We start from the raw sequence: 19,931 nt of genomic DNA, 5'->3' as shown, positions 1-19,931 counted from the left end.
AGTGTCCATGTCCCTGCCTGCTGGAAGAATAAAGCGAGGAAGGGGAGGAAAAACAACTTCCCTTAAACAAGAGATATGTATAGAGAAGTTGCATAATTGTGTCCACTAATAACTTAGTCCTGTGTGCACACACATTTGCCAGTGGAGCCCACAATTGTGTGGTCATATGGTTAAGGACACCGATTTTCTACAAAACCAATATCATTTCACAGTTGATAAAATTAGCAATAATTCCCTAATATCATCTTTAACGAAGTATATATTCAAATTCTCCACAATTTCCTTTATAACATGTGTGTGTGTGTGTGTGTGTGTGTGCGCGCATGTGTGGACCACACTTGTTTTTTATTCATCTGTAAATCTTGATAGAATTTTCCTGTGAAACCAACTGGACCTCAAGAATTTTTTTTTGAACTTTCATAAGAACTTAAATAGTTTGGGGCTATTCAATGTATTCATTTCATATTGTGTGCATTGTGGTAGGTTGTGCTTTTGGAGGAATTTTTCCCATTGTCTCTAAGTTGTCAAATTTCTGCCTGTACAGTTGTCGTAATATTCTCTTATTATCCTTCTGATGTCTGCTACGTCTGCAGTGATGTCCTCTGTTTCATTCCTGATATGGGAAAAGTATTACTTCTTTTTTCTTTATCAGTCCTACTGTTCCTGGGGAGTTAGGAGAGTGGACCCGGGTGCATGACAGCTGTGTTCTTCCTCCAGTCCCCAGGTCTCTAGCCAGTCTGCCTCCTCTTCCACCTCAGAGTCCTGCTATGCTTGTCCCTGTATTATTTCTAGGGTTCAAGTTGTACTGAGCAGGGAGAACAGGTGAGAGGAGTCCACACCATCTTCTCTGGAAGACTTGAACGTGCTTTTTAATATTCTGTCTGCTGTGGGGCTCAGGACAGGGCTGTTATGTCTGGGTGCTGCAGGGTGCCTGACCCAGCATGCCTGCTACTGTACTATGGCTGGAAATGTTTCCTGGGGTATCTAGGCTGTGAGGATTGAGCAAAGTATAAGATGCCCATGTGACCCTGCTGCCTGGTGTATCTGAGGGCTCCAGGTCCAGTTGGTCTGGTATGAGGATGCACATCTGACTACTCATTTTTATGGTATTGGGGTGTTTTACAATATTTCTAACCTAATGGACCGCTCTCTCAGTACAGCATAATCCAATATGTAAATGGAGTTTTCTGTTGTTTGGCTGGTTTTGATAGTGAGAAAAATATTCTGTATCCTCTAATTCTTTGGCTCTCTTCTGTCTTTTGGAACTTTAAGTTTCCCTACTTCCCTGTTTTTTTTGTTTTTTGTTTTCGCTTTTCCCTTCACCACTCAATTGGCAGATACCACCTCTTTCTTTATTGTCTTTTCCTCCCAGAAATTATGCACTTGAAATCATGCCTGTCCTTTTAGTCACATTCTTCCTTTTTAAATGTTCCTGCCTCCTTGGATTAGGTTCCTATTGCCACTGTCACATGTTTAGTGACTTAAAACAAGACAAATGTATTATTTTATAGTTCTAGAGGTCAGAAGCCTACAATGGGTGGCCGAGCTGTGTTCCATCTGAAGGTTCTAGGAGAGAATCCATTTGCTTGCCTTTTCCAGCTCCCAGAGGTGCCCACACCCCTTGGCAAAGGACCCTGCATCACTCTGACCTCTGTTTCCTACATCTCATCTCCTTCTCTGACTCTCTTGCCTCCACTTTTCACTCATAAGAATCTTCTTTGTGATCACATGGGCTCCAATCAGATAATCCAAGATAATGTCCCATCTCAAGATCTTTCCTGGATCACTACTGCTCATCCATTTTAACATATAAGGTAATATATGTACAGATTCTGGGGATTCTTTGCCAACTCTTTAAAATCAGGCATAAACGCCCCTTCTTAGATGTGTGCTGTGCTCTCCAGGACACTTGCAGTGTTTCCAAAGGTAAGGTGAATTTAATATTGGTAGTGGCATTGCCGAACACTTCTTAGGTTCCAGTGCTAGCTGCCTCATCTGTTTCTCCTGGGCTTTTCCTGGTGGCTAGGTGAGGGTGGGTTAGAAGCCTAGTGAGGGATTATGTTCCAGGATTTGGTGATTTTATTTTTTTTTTTTTACTCACAGTTATTTTGCAGTCCTGGCATTTTCTCTTTGGGGAACACTGAGAGCCAATTTTGTGTAGAATTTACATTCCCATTTTGATTTTTCTTCTGGCTTGGAAAGGCCATTTTTGGAGATAAGCAGCTATGCTGCTGCTGTTATTCTCAATAGCCTAAAAGTCCAGTGAAGGTTTTTTAGTGCTTTGACCCTTATGTCCCCACCACATGGCTCAGGAGTCCATTCCTCCCCCTCAGAGCCCTATTCTGGTAGAGCAGGCCCATTGAAGTTGAGAATTCAACCTGCTATGCAGCTCTGCTCTTCTGATGTTATGTCCTTGGCCCATTTCTCAGCTTTTTCTGCTCTCCGGCTCTAGGAGATACAAATCTGGTTTGCCGCCAAGAAGTCCTCTGACTTTCACACTTAACCTTAACCTTGTGACTCATCACTCTCAGCTTTTATTGTCTTTCTCCAAGGGATTGATGTTTCAGCAACACCCACCCAATCCCATAGGTTTTATAATTACCACCTAATTTTCAGATGCCTGATGCCAAGGTATTCCCCTCCTCTGGTCGCACCATCTCAGTTCACCACCCATAAAAGATTTAGCAGTTGCACCACTAGGGCAAGCCATGGCCTACTCCTGCTCTACATCCTGCCAGGCCTGGGATCCTCTTGGCCAGCCAGCTGATGAGTGATCCAGCTCCAGATTTGCATTGTAGAGTTTGCCTTTCTGCTCACTCCCAGACGAACTCCCATAGATCAGTTTCCCTGGGAAGCATAGTCTGAAATGGATATAAGATTGAGGGAACCTTCTGTGGAGTTCTGCCAGAATCAACATGCATGAGCAAGTGAAGGAAGCAGGAAAGCAAAGGGAGATGTTGGACTGCAAAGCAGACACAACAAAAGACTTGGGCACTCCAACAGAGAGCTGGAGAGCTAGGATGGTCTATTAGAGTCATACTAAATGGTGGGGAGGGACTTCCCTGGAGGCCCAGTGGTTACACTCCATGCTTCCAATGCAGGGGGCACGGGTTCCATCCCTCATTTGGGAACTAAGATCCCATTCGCCAAGCATTGAGGCCGAAGAAAAAATTTTTAATGGAAGGGATGGGCCTGAGCCTTTATAATCAGCCAGTCCTTTGAAGTGGGCTGTCCTCTAGAAGTACATGAAGACTTGAGCAATGCAGCTCCATCCAACTGAGAGAAAGCCCCAGAGACCCGCACAGCTGAGAACTGTCATCCCTCAACCCCCAAGAGCAAAAACTGATGAGGTCTTCACTCCTTCTTTAAGGATTATTCTATTTATTTAAAAAAATGTTTTAATAGCTTTATTTATATAATTTTGAGAGCAAAAACCACTCACGGTAAAAATGCAAAGAATCCAAAAGTGTGCTTCCCCAGATTTGCATTTTTGTGTCCAAGTGAAAGATTTCCTCTAACGTTGGTATAAAGGTAAAGGTTGGTTGGGTTGGGTGAGCCCTATCCACCATGAGACCCCATTTCCTTGACTCACCAGGTCACTCTCCAGCCAACAATTCTCATGATGTCAGGCCATCCTGAGGGCTCCGTCAGCTCCTGAAACATGGGGTCTTCAGCCCCTTCCTTTGCTAAGCAGGGAAGCCTTGCCACTCTCACCATGAAACCTGGTCTACCCCACCTGCATGCTGTGCTGACATTCATTTCTATGACCCTGAGAGGTTGGATTTGGTCCAAAATGCTAGATCTCAGGGTCATCCTATGAGACAACAGGGATAGATTTCCCCAGGTCTGAATCCCACTAAACTTGTGATGCTCCCTAAACTCTCTGACCCTCAGTTTCCTCATCAGAATGAGAATAATAATACCTGCCCCATAGGGGTGTCAGGTCAGGACCAAATAAGTAAACCAGGCACCACACATACACCCACACTCTCTCCACCTTTGTCCTCAAGGAGGATGACCTTAGGAGCCTGAGAAAGGAGAGAAAGGAATGTGGAACCTCTATATCCTGATCCCTGCCTCCACTTTGAGCCCAGGATAGAATGCAGGTTCAAAAGTTTCAGCAAGTTGATGGGCCCAGGTGGCCTCAGAATGAGTGCATGGAGGTCCCTGGGAATGACGCCTGTATGGTCTAACTGGTCCTCCTCTCTCTTAAGTTCCAGACGCAGAGCTGTCTTATCCTCTCCTGGCAATTCTCCTCCTAGGCCCCAAGATGCTGCTGGTGGTCATTGTCTCTGTCATCTTTGTCTGCAGGAAGTTTTCGGCCTGACTGTAAGTTATAGGGGAGAGAGGGCAAGACAAGATCTGTCCTAAAAGACACAAGGTCAGTAGGGGAGCTACCAACAGGTCACACAGGGTCAGGGCCCACATAGAGTTAAGAGAACGGGACCCACCTCTCTCAATACCCTCAGGACTATTGTGTATTCCTGTAAGGGGCTTCCAGCTCCTAGGGGGTGTGTGGGGTCCTGAAGGAGGTGGGCTGGATTAGGGGTTTTCAAAGGGTGTCCACAGGGTCTTAGCAGTTCTGTGGAGGAAGCGGGTAGAGGGTGCTGAATGAGATGCAGCTGAGTGGGTGGTGTTCTTCAAGACCATTTGTATATCATTTGAACCCTGGGGCTCTTTGGGGCAAAAGGAATCCACAATTTAGTGTAAAGTTGAGACGTCCTGGATTGGCTGTTCTGAGGACGGCTCCTGCTCCGACCCTCCGTGTGCCAGAGTGGAAGGGCTGGGGAAGGGGCATCAGGACCTGGCGAGGAGGCTGAGGGGGCAGAGTCCTATCCCAGGGGCTGCCCATCCTCTCAGGGCAGGCATCCCAGGAGGAGAACCCCTGGGCACATAGGAGTCATGCAAGGAACATTTCCTGAGTGATGAGCAGGTAATTAAATATGAACATGTTTCCCACAGCTCCTTCCTTCCTCCCTGCTAGGTGCCACCCTCAGTCTCTGCTGCCTCCTTCCCTCCCTGAGGGTCCCAGCCTAGGAGAAGGACCCAGCTGGGAGCTTCCACGACTCTCTGCTCCAGACGCCTCCCTTCCATGGAGACATGCCAGCCTGCTCCTGAAGCCCCCAGAGTTGCGTCTTCATAAAAGGTCCTGAGGAAGGATTATGGGAAGTAGCTCTGGGGACTGATTCATGACATCTCCCTGGAATGTGAGAAATAATTCAGATCAGCACAGATCAGGTTGTTTCTCATCCATCACCTCAAACTTAGCCATGAACTACACACTCATGTTCTTTCTCTGAGGAGTTATTCTGTCTTGTAGGTTCCTGTCTTCACTCAACTCCTCACCCTTTGAGGTTCTTTTTTACCTCTTCAGTACACATGATCCCCCTTCCTAGTTTTAAGGGGAAAATGTATTCTCCTTCCTCTTTGCCCAAGTGTCCTACCTCTCCAACTCAGAATGTGATGTTCCCTCCTCTCTCTGTAATGGGAACAGTAGTTCTTCTATCATCTTGCATCCTTCCCAACTCTGTTGTTCATGGTACACATGCTGTCATTCCAGAAGCCTTTCATCACCCTTGATTTCTCCTTTTTTTATATCCCACATTCAATTTTGCCTTCAAAATGCTTATGTCCAGAGGTGAGATGGTAAATGTTTAACAGTCCACGCTCCAAAAGAGAAAAAAGAAGCCTATTTGGTAGTACTTGCCAATTTCTAGGTGCAGAGTCACAAGGTGGCCAGTTTCAAGCTACCAACAATCCAATAACCAGCCTGCAAAATCCTTGAAAATGTAACAGTGGGCTCTCATGTGCCAGTTCAAGCCTCTTCCAGCACATCACTGAGTTGTATTCATAGTCTGTACATTCTCACCCCCACCACTGCTCCCTGATTCCAGACACCAGCATCTCTTCCTACACCATTGCTATGGCCTCTATCTGGCTTTCCTTCTTCAGCCCCAGTGATTCTTTGGGAATGTAAGTCAAATCCTATCTCTCCTCTGCTTCCTCCCCCTGCATCTCTGTGTGGCTCACTCTCTTCCTTCTTTCCAGCCTCTGCTCAAATGTCACTTTATCAAAGGCAACTTCCATATAGCACCCTGTATAAAATATCACTTCCTACCTCTCATCTGGCATTCCAATCCTTCTTAATCTGATTAATTTTTTTCCTGAGCTCTTACTACCATCTCATATACTAAATGTAGGTAATTCTCACTTTGCATGGTAGAGCAGGACCTTAAAATAACTTGGAAACAGAAACCTTGAAAAATGACCTCAATAATCAATGGGATAATGACTGTTTTGTGACCTTCAAAAAATTGTTTTTAAATGTTGGAGACTCTCTTACTGTCAGTTATAAGTGTAGAGGGAAATGAAAAAAATAGTGAAATTAGTATTTATTTAGTATACTGTAACAACGCACATTAGAAACGTTGAGAATTAAAGAGTTTTATTTCTTTGCAGAACTTATCAAGGGCAGTTTGAACAATGCTTGCCTGCTTCTTCTTGTATAATTTACAAAAGAGCCACAATCTTTTCTATGCCTTGGTGAATTATATCACTCCTTCCCAAGTTAGAGTGAGATTCCAACATTTTATCCTTTGTACTCTCAATGTTGTGAAATCTTTACAAACTTCATTTAATTTGAAGTATTTGCTATTGTCATTTCCTCTGGGACATTTTCACATTTTTCCTCACCACCATTTTCCTCATTTATGCGGTAAGTTTACCTTCACTAAGTTCCTGTTGGCTCTATATCTAGAATCTTTCTATCAGTATCAGTGTAACGTTCCTAGAGTCAGTGGTTTCTTCTATAATCATTCAATTTGAATGTCACTTCCAGCTTCATCACTTTTTGTTTCTCCATTGCACTTTCATCTTTGTATCTAATTCCCTTTTGCGACTATTATTATTATTATTCACTTTTGTAGATGTCATGTGGGTTTATCACTGAGAGACAGGAGACAACACAACTACATGCTTTGCTGTCTGTACCTAAACTGCCTAACAGTCACAGTGAACAATTACTACAGACTTGGAAACAAGTGGCGTGATTGGTTACTGATTGTGACGAGGATCTGTTTCATACGATTTGTGCACTGACGTAGAGCTAGCAGCAAAGTTTGTACTTATGCAATGTTTCCTGGTAAATTTACTGTGGTAAATTTGAACCATGTGTGGGGGAATGGCTGATGCTATTTAACTAAACTGTCTAACTGAAATTCATGCATGTTGGGACCGTGCAAAGTGAGACCTTCCTGTATGTGTCTTTTCCTCAAATAGGATGTCAGTTCTAACAGTGAAGGGATTATCTGAGTCTTCAGTTGCCAGAATAGTGTCTCCCTTATCTAGGCCATTACATTTTTTAAATGATTAAGTGAATACTTCATTGAGGTTATTAGCTTCTATCAGATATTAGACGTTAAAATAAAATTTTTCTTCATCAGTTGTCTGGCTCTTCTATTCTAAAGCCCTTTTGCTAAAGACTGCTTTTTCTTCTTGTGTTTAAACAATCTGTTCAAAAATTAAACTTTTTCCAGATCGCTAGGATGTGAAAAAATAAAAAAACAAAAAGCAGACATCGATTGGGATATGTCAAAGATGCGTGAGAACCAACTGAAAGAGCTCCCAATGCACAAAACTGGGACAGTCTGAGCGATAAAATAAAGTAGTATTGGATTGTGCTATAATAACGTGTCTCCTCAAAATTCACACGTTCGGATCCTAACACCCAATGTGATGGTGTTAGAAGGTGTGGCCTTGGAAGGTGGTTAGGTCATGAGGACTCCGCCCTCATGAATGGGATTAGTCCCCCTATAAAAGAGACCCTACACAGCTCCTTGTCTCAACTGCACCATGCATCTCTTACTTCTGCCCTGGAGTCTCTCTGCTGCCTCTACATGGAACACTTGTAAGAATGTGCTCAGTCATTCTGTTATATGTAAAAAATCTATATGTACCAGTGAGTTACTGCCACCCAAGGCAACATTCAACCAATGAAAACAGAAGTCAGTAGATAATTATCCTCCTTTTCTTTGTCTCAGGTGCACAATTCCTAAGAAAAGAGGAAAACAGAGGACACCCCCCCACACACACACACGCACACACAGAGTTCCCTAGCCCTTTCAGCAGTGTGAGAAATTTGTGACCTGAAGAGGGCACTTACCTGACCATGCTACCACCCCAATCTCTGACTGCCAGACCCCAGAACTGTCAGCAAAAAACCTCTGCTGTTTGTCAGCCACCCAGTCTGTGATATTTTGTTCTAACAGCCCAAATAGACTAAGATTATAACCCAAGATATAAAATATCTATAAATCCATATCGATGTAAACAAATAATTGAATGAATCAATAAATGGAGGAGGAGGGAAAAATCTCCTGTGCAGTAAATTCCCAAATAATTTCCGTAGATACCGCACCCTAAAGAAGGGAAAGACTAACTCTGCAATACTGAAGAGTGGGCTGCATGTGGTGACTCCTTTCTGAAGAGGACAGAATGAAGGAGAAAAAAAGAGTAACTTTACAGTGGGGATACATGTCAAATACAATTAGTCACGTCATAGAGAGTTCATCAACAGTCATCAATCATCTCAGTAGCATGTACCCTTGCTATAATATGATGAAAATGGCACTTTTCTCCTGTAACCTCCTCCCCCAAACCCATAACCCTAGTTTAATTAGTAGAAAAGCATCAAACAGATTATAATAGAGGGATGTTTTCAAATACACCTGAGCACAACTACTCAAAACTGTCAGGGTCATCAAAAGCAAGGAGATCTGAGTTGTCACAACTAAGAGGATCCTAAGGAGAAATGACAAGTAAATGTAATGTGATATCCTACATGGGATCCTGGAGAAGGAAAGGACTTTAGGTAAAAGCTAAAGAAGTCTGTTATGGACCGAATGTTTGCATCTCTTCAGAATGTGTATGTTGAATTCAATGGGAGGATATTTAGAGGTGGGGTCTTTGAGAGGCAATTAGCTCATGAGGGTTGGGTTCTCATGTGTAGGATTAGGGCCCTTGTAAAGAGACCAGAGAGCCAGCTCACTCCTCCTACCATGAAGAATACAAGGAGAAGTCAGCAGTCTGCACCCCAGATGGGGGTTCTCCCCAGAATCTGACCAGACTGGCACCCTAATCTTGGACTTCCAGCCTCCAGAATAGTGAGAAACAAATTTCTGTTGTTTATAAGCCACCCAGCCTGTTGAGTTTTGTTATAATTGCCTGAGCTAAGACAAAAACAAAGTATAGACTTCAGTTAATAATGTATCAATATCAGATCATTAACTGTAACAAATACACCACAATAATGTGAGATGTTAATAATAGGAAACTATGTGTAGGGGTATACGGGAAGTCTCTGTATTATCATCTCAATTTTTCTAAAACTGTTTTTAAAACCTATAAAATAAAATTTAAGATCTCGTCTTCTTGCACCCCCTTGCGGAACAATGTAAGGAAATATGTGGTGGGAGACTTCTGTATTAATATACCCACATTTTATCCCATCTTACAGGTCTGAGGTTTCCTTCTCTTCCTTCCCCTCTCCTCTGCCAGAGCTCACTGCTAACCCAGGCACTCAGAGATCCCAGAGAAAGCTGCTTCTCTGTACCCCATGACATTCATCCTAAACTTTTCCAATTAGTAAAGCCTAGGTCAGACCAAGTGGGGTCGAAGAACTTCGGGTTACCTGTGTGCTATGAGGTAGATTTGAGGACCTAATTGTGTTAATACATGTCCTGAGTCCAAGGATTCCCAGGTGGAAGATGTTTCAAAGGGTGTGGAGGATGCTGTTATGTACCAGGTTGCACAAGATGGCCCTTACCTGTTGTCCTCCCGTGCGATTGCCTCAGCTAAGGAGACCTGCCTTGCCCAAAGTCAGGCCTGGTAACATGCCACATCCATTGACTCATCAACACGGTAATATAAAAGCCCAGCCCTCTCACCCCAGCTCAGGTTAACCCTGAAGGAACATCCTAGTACCAGAGATCCAAGGGAGGCCAGCTGATATCTTCATTAGGACTTCATTGTAGCTCAACTTCTAACCAATTCTGCTTCATTTTCCTCCCTTCCACAGATATTGATTCTAAAAGTACCTCTTGAAAAATTATGTGTTAGTCTATACCTCAGAGTCTGTTTCCCAAGGAAACCAACCTGAGGCAAAGAGGTTGTGCTGGGTACCAGAAAAAGCAAGGATCCCTTTGTCTTCTAGGGGCCACACCAGTCATGGAAGGATGAATTGAATTGTCTATATATACACCATATACCAAATTGTCATACTATACGGAGAGCAATGAGAGTCCACAAAAGTGTTTATGCCAAAGAGTCGTGTAATCAGATCTGTGCTTTAAAAGACCTGGCTGAAGAAAGAGGAAGATGTTATAGGGCAGGGCGGAAGAAATTAGGGTAGCCAGATTAGGAGGTAATCATTTCCATTCAGGCAAGAGATGATGGTGGAGATAGGGAACTAGATTTAAGAGATATTTAGGAGGGAAAAGTAACAGGGTCTGATAGGAAATAGATATAAATGGATGAGTGAGCATGTAGAACATGGATCCCTTCTTGGTTTAACCAAATAGATAGGTGATGTGCCACATACTGAACGGGGAGGGGTGGGAGGAAAGAATGTCTGAGTGTCGATTATGAACTCAGCCTTGTGTATTTGAGGTACAGAAATGAAGATTTCAAAGTCAAAGTATATATAGGTCTATATGGTGGGTTCAAGATTACTCAGCTACTAAGAAGTGGAATCAGGAGTTGAACCTTGAATGTATCTGGTTCCAAAGCCAGTGCTCTTGACCATCATGCCACCAAAAATCCCACCCTTTGAAGACTTTATAACATAGGTCCCCAGCCTTTCTGGCACCAGGGACCGGTTTCATGGAAGACAATTTTTCCACTCAGGGGGTGTTGGGGGGAGGGGATGGTTCAGGCAGTAATTCAAGCAATGAGGGGGGGATGGTTCAGGTGGTAATGAGAGCAATGGGGAGCTACAGATGAAGTTTTGCTCTCTCGCCCATCTCCTGCTGCTTGGTGGCCCAGTTCCTAACAGGCTGTGGACCCGTACTGGTCCATGGTCAAGGGGTTGGGGACCCCTGCTTTAGAGTCCAATAGAAGGTATGAAGATGGCTGGAGGTGGGAAGAAGGGTACGACGATGGAGGCTACAGAAAAGAGGCTGTCCAGTTTTCAGCAGGGTCCATCGATGGCCTTCCCAGTGTGAAACTCATCCTTCCAGAACAATGGGATAGAAGGATGACATCACAAGGGGAGGGGGAGTCTTGTCATCTCACAGAGAATGTTTGGGCCTTGCTCTGCATTCTCCTAACACCTCTCCTGGCCTTGACATCCAGTCGGTCCCTGAGGAAAAGGCAGGGATCACAAAGAAGCAATGGAGAAACAGCCGTAAGAGTCACGGCCTGACTATGGATGCTTGGACAGTAAAGGGTCACCAGTTGAGAGTGAGCCAAGAGTCCCCGGACACAACCCCTGTGCTTGTGTTGAGCCCATTCCAGAGGTGAGAGAGAAGGAGGAGAACATGCTGGCTCCTTCCTATTACTGAGAATGTTTCTTCTGCACCTCCACTTCCTTACTACAAAGCTAACCCCAGATCCAGTGTGGACAGACGAGGCAGACTTCACTTTCCCAGGTATGTTTCTATGTGTGTTGCTTTTCTTTTTAGAGAATGTTCCCCACAGCTCCACCTTCCCCATTGCCACCCACCATCCTGTAATGTACAAATAGTCATCATCTCCAAAATTCTAACCTCTTTCTCAGTCAAAAACAATTCCTCTGCAGGAAGGAGAAAAGAGGCAACTTCCTGTGTTGTATGCAGGGATCCATAGCAAAGCCAGGATGCCACAGCAGACACTGCATTAGGACTCATTTTATACCTTTGACACCTCTGGAGTGAGGAGGAGGAGTATCTTGTAAAATTCAACTCTATTGCCAAGAAGATGAGGCCGTAGAGATCTATCTAGCCTCATCCCTGTAGCTGTGGAGCTCAGTGAGGCCCAGATGTTGAGCTCATGCTGGAGCTGTTACACACCTGCCCAGCACAAGGTTCCAAAAGTGTCTGGCCCAGACTATGTCTCTGAGGATGCTAGATAGGCGAGGCCTGTGGGGTTAGAGAAAATCTCCAAGATGGGATGAGGCTCGGGAAGGAGCACAAACCTCAGGTGTCGCACCCCTCAGCTCTGGAAACCCTGAACATTTCCAGCAGCAAATTATCAGTTTGTAGCAACCTTATCTGTTCAATATACAATGTCAAAGAAAAAGTGTCACGGTCCCACAGCATTTCCTGTCTTCAAGATCCCCTTCCTCTGACATCATGGAAGCAAGAACTGTCCTCTCTCCTCAGAGCACAGAGTCCCAGGCCTCTCCAGGGACACATTCAGATAGAGCAGGCTCCAGGGGCCACCGTGATGTCTGTCCTTGTTTCCCCATCCTTCCCATGTCTGCCATCCCTGCTGCTGGCTCTGCTGCTGAAACTCACAGGTGAGTGGGACCTCCCTCTGCCTGTTTACTCTTTTCTCCCCACCTGCTTCCATAGAATTTCTTTTAGGAGGGATGTCTTTGTCTCATTGCAAAACAGGCAGAAGTTAGAGATATAGACTTGAATGTCCTCCAGCTTACAAAATCTCACAGTGGCTGTGTCTGTTCCATACACTTTTGTTCAGGTAATGGACTCATCCCCATAGTCAGAAAGCTAAGCGCAGCACACATCACAGCTCTCATCCCCCAGCCACTGGGAACATAGGGTCTTTCTTTTCACTTATCAATAGCACACAACCCACTAAACGAAGAAAAACATTTTAGAAAAGATGAAATTATAAGCCAAGAAAAGAATCCACAATGGCCCCATCAGGAGATAATCAGTGTTAAAGCTTTGCAGAGGTGTGAGTGCTCATAGAATATTGGCCAGAAGTTCACACTAGAGATCTCTTTGGATCAGTGATGGAAGCTGAGCTCTGCAGTCTCCCCAGCATAAATGTGTGGTTCTGCCTCTATTTGCTGAAAAAGCTAAACAGGCCTTGTGGAGTTGCTTCCCAAAGGTCATTGGTCCACATTTGTAGAAGCTTTGAGTCCCAATTGCCACAGCAGATAGCTTGAGGTGGTTTAGACCGGATGAAAGAGGAAGAAAGACCATTATCTGAGTATGAGGAAAAAGGTCAGAAGGCTTGGATCTTGAGAGAATAAAATGTGAGGCACCCATGCCCACTGGAGAATTTTAGCAAACATCTAAAGAATTAATACCATTTTATACAATCTCTTCAAGAAAATAGAAAAGAAGGCAAAGCTTGCTAACTCGTTTTATGAGGAAATTATTACCTTGATAGCAAAAGCAGATAAAGACTGTACATAAAAAAGAAAACTATAGCCCAATATTTGTCATGATCTTAGATGCAAAATTCCTCAACAAAATATTGGCAAATAGAATTTAACAGTGTGTAATGTTATATACTATAAGTTAGACCTTAGTTTCATTATCTGAAAATCAATCATTGTAATCCATCACATCAAGTTAAAGAAGAAAAAAGATTGCATGATCATATCAATTGATGCAAAAAAGCACTTGACAGATCCAACACCCATTAATGATGAAAACTCTTAACAAACTAGAAATAGGGAGGAATTTCCTCAACTTGATAAAGAACACCCACAGAAACCCTACAGCTATCACTATACTCAAGAGTGAAAGACTGAATATTTTCTTTCTAAGATAAGGAAAAAGGCAAGGATATCTACTCTCCAACTCTTATTCAACATAGTGGAAAGAGAGAAAGAGAGAGGAAGAATGAAAGGAATAGAGATTGAAGGTAAATAAAACTGTTGCAGATAGTGTGATTTTCTACATCGAAAATCCCAAAGAATCTACTAAAAAAAACCCACAAAAACAAATAATCAAAAAACTCACAGAGCTAAATGAGTCCGGCAAGGTGGCAGGATACAAGATCAACACACAAAATCAATTGCATTTCTACATACTGAAACAAACATGACCATTTACATTAGTTCCAAAAAATAAAATACTTAGGTATAAACCTAATGTGTATAAGATCTGTATGAAGAAAGCTACAAAACTGATAAAAGATGTCAAAGAAAAACTCAGTATATATGTAATATATATATATGCACACACACACATATATATGTATATATATGTATATATATGTTTATAGGCAGTAAGGTCAATATTGTCAAGATATCAGTTCTTCCCATTCCCAACTTGATCTATAGATTAAATGCAATCCCAACTAAAATCCAGAAAATTATTTTATAGATATTCACAAATTGATTCTGATGTTTATACGAAGGAACAAAAGATCCAGACTAGCTAACACATTATTGGAGAAGAACAAAATCACTCTTCACAAAAATTATCTCAAAATGGATCATAGGCCTAAATGTAAAACACAAAACTATAAAACTCTTAGAAGATAAGAATCTAAACTTTACCACAATTTCTTTATCCATTCACCTACTGCTGATCTTGTTGTTTTCAAGTTTTGGCAACTACATATAGAGCTGCTACGAACTATGAGGGAGAATATGATCCAGGCCTCTCTCCTAGCTTCTGGTAGCCTCAAATACTCTTTAAATTGTAGATGGCATTCTCCCTGTGTTTTGTGCATGACTGCTAAGCTAAGCTATACCTTAATTCCTAATTCACATAAACAATGAAATAACAAATATGTGTTTTTTAAGCCACTAAGTTTGTGGTAATTTGTTATTCAAAAATGGAAAATAAATATACTAGGATTGAGAAATCATTCAGGAGAAAAAACTTCCATAGTTTGTAGAACTTAATTTGCATATCTGCTGTGTATCTTCCATGAACTCAATGTCAGTGCTCCTTGTGTGATATTTAAGAACACATAACAAGAGCAATTAACTACTAAGGAATAAGAATTTGTTGCATTGGGTTGAGCATCAATGAACATGAAACATGGTAATAACTGAGATGTTTTCATACTCCAGTAACCAATATTTCACCCCTCAGGGAAAATATAAATTTCATTGAAAATGCAAATCTCGATGTGTATCTGGGCACATGGGATAAGTAGGCTTCCACATGAAGAAAGGGAGATGCCTCTATATGAAAGTTGCACTCTGACTATGGTATGTCGGTTATCAGCACAATGCCGTTAGCTTGGGGCCTCATCTCTAATTCTAGGACAATAGAAAAAAATCTGACTCAAATTTTATTTCACATTTTTTATTTAATATAAATGTATTCATTGGTTCATTGAAAATATATTTATTTAGTGCCCACTAAGCTTCAGACTATCCTAATATTTTGATGGAGAAGGAAAGTGCCATCCTCCTTTCTATACACTGGTCCCCTTCTCCCCATCCCACATAGCAGCCAAATTTGTAATTTTCATACTTTGGTGTCAATACATGTTGCTTATGAGTATGCAATCAGACCCCACCTTGAACTAGAACCAGACCTTCAGAACATTTTGCAGCAAGACAAGAAACATGAGAAATGACACAAAGTTTCTTTCCAGGAACCTCAGGTGAAGAGTTCCAGGTGAACCAGCCTGAGAGTTCAGTGTCAGCCAAGCCTGGAGATGTCATAACCTTGGGCTGCAGCATTCCTGCTCTGTTCCCAGCAGGGCCTGTCTTGTGGTTCAAGGTCACCGGGCTTGAACAAAAATTAATCTACAGATTTAATGGAAGCCAATTTCCCCGAGTATCCCCAGTGGTAAACCCAATGGCCAATCAAACAGACTATTCCACCCACATCAGTGATGTGTCGCCTAAGGACGCTGGCACCTATTACTGTGTGAAGTTAAGAATAGGGCATCCTGACATGGAGTATATATCTGGTCCAGGCACCCATGTATCTGTGAGTGGTGAGTAGTCTGACAAACTCCATCTTTCTGATTTTTAAGATTTTTTTTTAAATCTTCAAGGTGTACCAAATCATTACTATACACTGGATACTGTGCCTCTTCATTTACAAACTGCCCTGTAGGCTGGGATTCTGCAGATGGCCCTTCAGATCAGTCATTCTAGGGTTCTATGCCAATACTTATCAAGCCATGTTGACAGGCCATGCCCTTCTCTAATGGCCAGCACCATCAGAAACTGAATGTAGGGCAATGGATATTTCCAGTTGAAAAGATGTTGGGTAGGTAAAATGCATTACATATATGTACTCTTTGCACATATGTCCAAAATGTTGGAAAACTGAGACTTAAAATACTAGCCCTTCTGAGGTGTTGGGACAAACCTGGGCCTGGAAATATGCACTGTGTCTATTATGACCTATTCTCTGACCCTGAATATCAGGCACAGACACTTGCAACTCCATCTCAGCTCTGGATTCAGGACAGAATCTCAACATGGTTGAAGTTTGCCCCCAAATGCCCATTATCTCATGAACCAAAGCAAAGGGATCCTCCGGCAGGCAAAATATCTTCCAGCCTGCACAATTCCACTCAATTCTACTCACCCATTTCAGATTGAGGCCTGGTGGCAGGGACCTGAGGGGTCTCAACAATCCAAGGATCTTGTCCTCCTCACAGGAAGTCAAAGGCTGGGTGTGTCTCCCTATAATGGTGAGGAGTAGCTTCTGGGGAATCTTAAGACCAGGAGGAGGGGTGCTGAGTGTCACCCACTCCCAGGTCTTGTTTAGAAAAGCCTTCTTGGAGAGGTTGAGTCACTCTCCTGGCACTTGACCTTTCTCTGGTCTTCCCTGAGAGTTGTACTCCAAGTTTTGCTGTCCTTTTATTCCCAGAGGACAATCAGTGCTTCTTACTCCTTGTCACTCTCTGAATTAATTTCATGAAATACACTGAGATGAGGGTGTCCCTCTGTTCTGCCAGGAAAGCTGATCTTCCCCAGTAATGTCTTCCTCAAGCCTAGCCACATTCCATGGCATCCAACTGGACAGGAAAAATTCACACATTTCTTTCAAGGTGAAAAATGTGAGTATAGGTGGCTTACCTGCCAATCTTTCCTGGCGTCACCAGCCAAGAGTTCCCTTTTCTCCCCAGCCTGCACCTTAGGCCATCTGTGGTTTGATGCTTTGACCACTTGAAAGGAGAGATTATTACCAGGACCTGACATCATGTGGGGAAGTCATGTTGGTGGTAGTGGGGGTCAGTGGTGAACCCTCCAAAATTGATGCAATCCCTTGAGGCTCTACTCTCTTTTTGTTGAGGAGAATAAACGGTCCCCCTCTTGCCTCTTGAGAGGATAAACAAAAGACCCACACTCTGCCTTCAAGAATATATGCTCACCTGATATTTAGGTTTCTGATTTCTTGTCTTCCCCTTTCTCCACACCTCTCAGCACTAATGTCTGATTGCCCTTCAGAGGAGAGATGAAGGTCAATCCCAAATTCTCTGAATGTGTGGGGTGGGCAGAGGGCACTTGGATCCATCTCCAAATGTATTGAGCAATTTTTGGCGTTTAGATGGGAAGAGGAACTCATCCCTGTGAACACTACTCATTCACAAACCCAGCCCTCCCCCTCTATTCTCTTACCTTGATTAGGGGCTGAGAAATGAAATTGGGGAGATGACACATTTGGTCCTCTGAACTGATTTCCTTCTGTTAGCACGTGGGGAAGGAGCTGCCTCCACTTGCAGAGGCCGTTCTAAACTTAGTGTGTGGGTACTCATATATGTCACTAAAATAATTAATAAATGAGGCCCAGCCTTGGTCTGGATCCAGTTTTCTTAATCCTGCCTAGGTTGGAGCAAAAGAAATAGGAGATGATTTTGAGTTTCTTTCCAGGAGCCACAAATGACATGTTCAAGGTGCAACAAGCTGAGATATTACAGACTGTAACAACTGGGGAAACACTCACCTTGAGTTGCAGTGTACCAGATTCATTTCCAAATGGACCCATCTTATGGTTCAAGGGGACTGGACCAAATCGTGAATTAATCTACAGTTTCAAAGGTGGCCTCTTTCCCAGAGTAACACAGATTGGAAATGCGGCCAAAGCTGGCAATGCAGACTTTTCCATCCGCATCAGTGAAATCTCTCTTGCAGATGCCGGCACCTACTTCTGTGTGACGTTCAAGGAGGGAAAACCTGATATAGAGTACCAGTCAGGTCGGGGCACCCAGGTGGTTGTGACAGGTGAGTGTGACTCCTCCACCTTCTGTCATGTGATATTGTGTCAGTAATAATGTCCTGTAGTCATTGAACAATTACATTCCACTAAATATTATTGAAGGTACAACATACATTTGATCTTGCCATTCTCTCAGAAACCTGTGATTTAAGTGTTTTACAGGAGGAGAACCTGAGAGTCAGAAAGGTCAATGAGTGATGAGAGACATTTTGTTTAACATTGCAACATTCAACCCACCCCCAATAGCTAGGCTAAATCAATTAAGGTAATTTCATGTCCCCTACTGGCAAGTGACTCAAATGAGACCGACAAGCCAATTTGTGTCCATAAGAGAAATCTGGGAAACTAATGCAATTCTCTCTCCTGTTGGCTAGGAACAAGCAATAATTTTGCCCCAGATACTTCAGACAGACATCTTTTGACCGCGAGGGGAACCAAGTTGAGGAAAAGTCTGCTCTAGAGAAGTGCAAAAATGTAAAGAATATGAGTTGACAACATTGAACATCCATATTGTTCCTGGTTCCAACCCCACCTCCGGACCTCCAATTAAAGGAGAGAAAACATCTCCTTTAAGCCAGTTTGCTAAAGTCAGCACTGTCCTAATGGATGCCAGCTGATACAGAGTATCCACAGAGCGTTGAAGCACAATTTCAAATCAATTTTTTTTCTGTTCCTAAAGCCTTACTTTTTTGTTGTTCTGTTTTGTTATGACCTCTGAGCAATACCCAGCCTGAGAAATGATTAAATTGGTGGTATTAAAACATTACTCTTTACTGAGCATCTACTATATCCCACACACTTCTCCCATATTATTATATTTACCTGCATAGCAACTTGAGCGTAAGGATGCTTGTCCTCGTTGTACAGATGAGTAAACTGAGGCTCAGGAGATTCAGGAGTACAGACAGCAGGAAATAGAGGTGAGGTTGGTCTGGGCTCTCTCCCGTATGTTCTATCTTAGTGAAGAACCTTTTCTTACAAGGAGTAAGAACTTAATATATTAGTTTAAACCAAAAAAAAAAAAAAAGCGTGTTGAGTGATCCTGTAGCTGAAGTGTTCTAGCTTCCCCATAGCATTCAAGGCACGAATCAAGAACTAAAGGTCTGGATTTGGGCACATAGCCCCCAAGCTTCTTATTCTCTGAAATTCTCTCATCTCTCTTTCTGGATTTCTGTCTTTCTTGCTTTCACATAGGCCTTACTTATACGATAAAGAAAGAAAATGTTGACATTCATTCCCTCATCTTAGCAACCAGGATGAGAAGAGAGCTCCTTTTTTCCAAGACTCCACAAATAAGTCCCTGTGAATCATTTGAATTTGTCTTTCCTGTGCCTTTCACTTGCTCATTATTACGAAGGGGGAGGAGGGAGGTGTGAAATAAAAAAGTCATCAACATAATGAAACAGTACTTAACAGACTGAAAGCAACATGTGTCCATTGCAAGGTCTGAATCCTTCATTATGAGGAAGTTGAGACCCAGAGATAGGGCTTGCCTGAAGGTACATAGGCAGATCTCTCACTCCTATAGTCCTTTAGGTTTATGGCTTTGCCTTCTTTCTAATAAGAAGATCCCAGTTAGAGTGGAGGTGGAGGTGTACATGAGGATGATTTAGAGGTAAAATATTGTGAATGAATTCAATTTCCCTATTAAAGTCCCAATAGTCAGATATGTAGTAAATCCATACCATTTCTACATGATAAATGAAAAGCACACATACATAGAGTTTCTTTTTTTAATTGGTGTATAGGTGCTTTACAATGTTGTGTTAGTTTCTGTTGTACAACAAAGTGAATCAGCTGTATGTATACATATATCCCCACCCTCTGGGACCTCCC

At 42.8% G+C, this 19,931-nt stretch overlaps 2 protein-coding genes across 2 annotated transcripts in view; both read left to right on the top strand.

Moving 5' to 3' along the window:
* LOC130833952 (tyrosine-protein phosphatase non-receptor type substrate 1-like) overlaps nt 1-19,931 on the top strand; it is a 106,499-nt gene that overhangs the window by 43,151 nt on the left and 43,417 nt on the right. The window lies entirely within an intron of this gene.
* On the top strand, nt 12,421-18,555 carry LOC130833268 (signal-regulatory protein beta-2-like). Its single transcript, XM_057702722.1, has 4 exons — nt 12,421-12,493; nt 15,511-15,858; nt 17,750-18,100; nt 18,470-18,555. The coding sequence occupies exons 1-4, from the start codon at nt 12,421-12,423 to the stop codon at nt 18,553-18,555; spliced, it is 858 nt and encodes a 285-aa protein (XP_057558705.1).

The sequence above is a fragment of the Hippopotamus amphibius genome, chromosome 12, assembly GCF_030028045.1.
Source record: "Hippopotamus amphibius kiboko isolate mHipAmp2 chromosome 12, mHipAmp2.hap2, whole genome shotgun sequence".
NCBI classification, from domain to species: Eukaryota; Metazoa; Chordata; class Mammalia; order Artiodactyla; family Hippopotamidae; genus Hippopotamus; species Hippopotamus amphibius.
The sequence above is the reverse complement of the archived record's forward strand: the minus strand, read 5'-3'. Positions and strand labels throughout refer to the sequence as shown.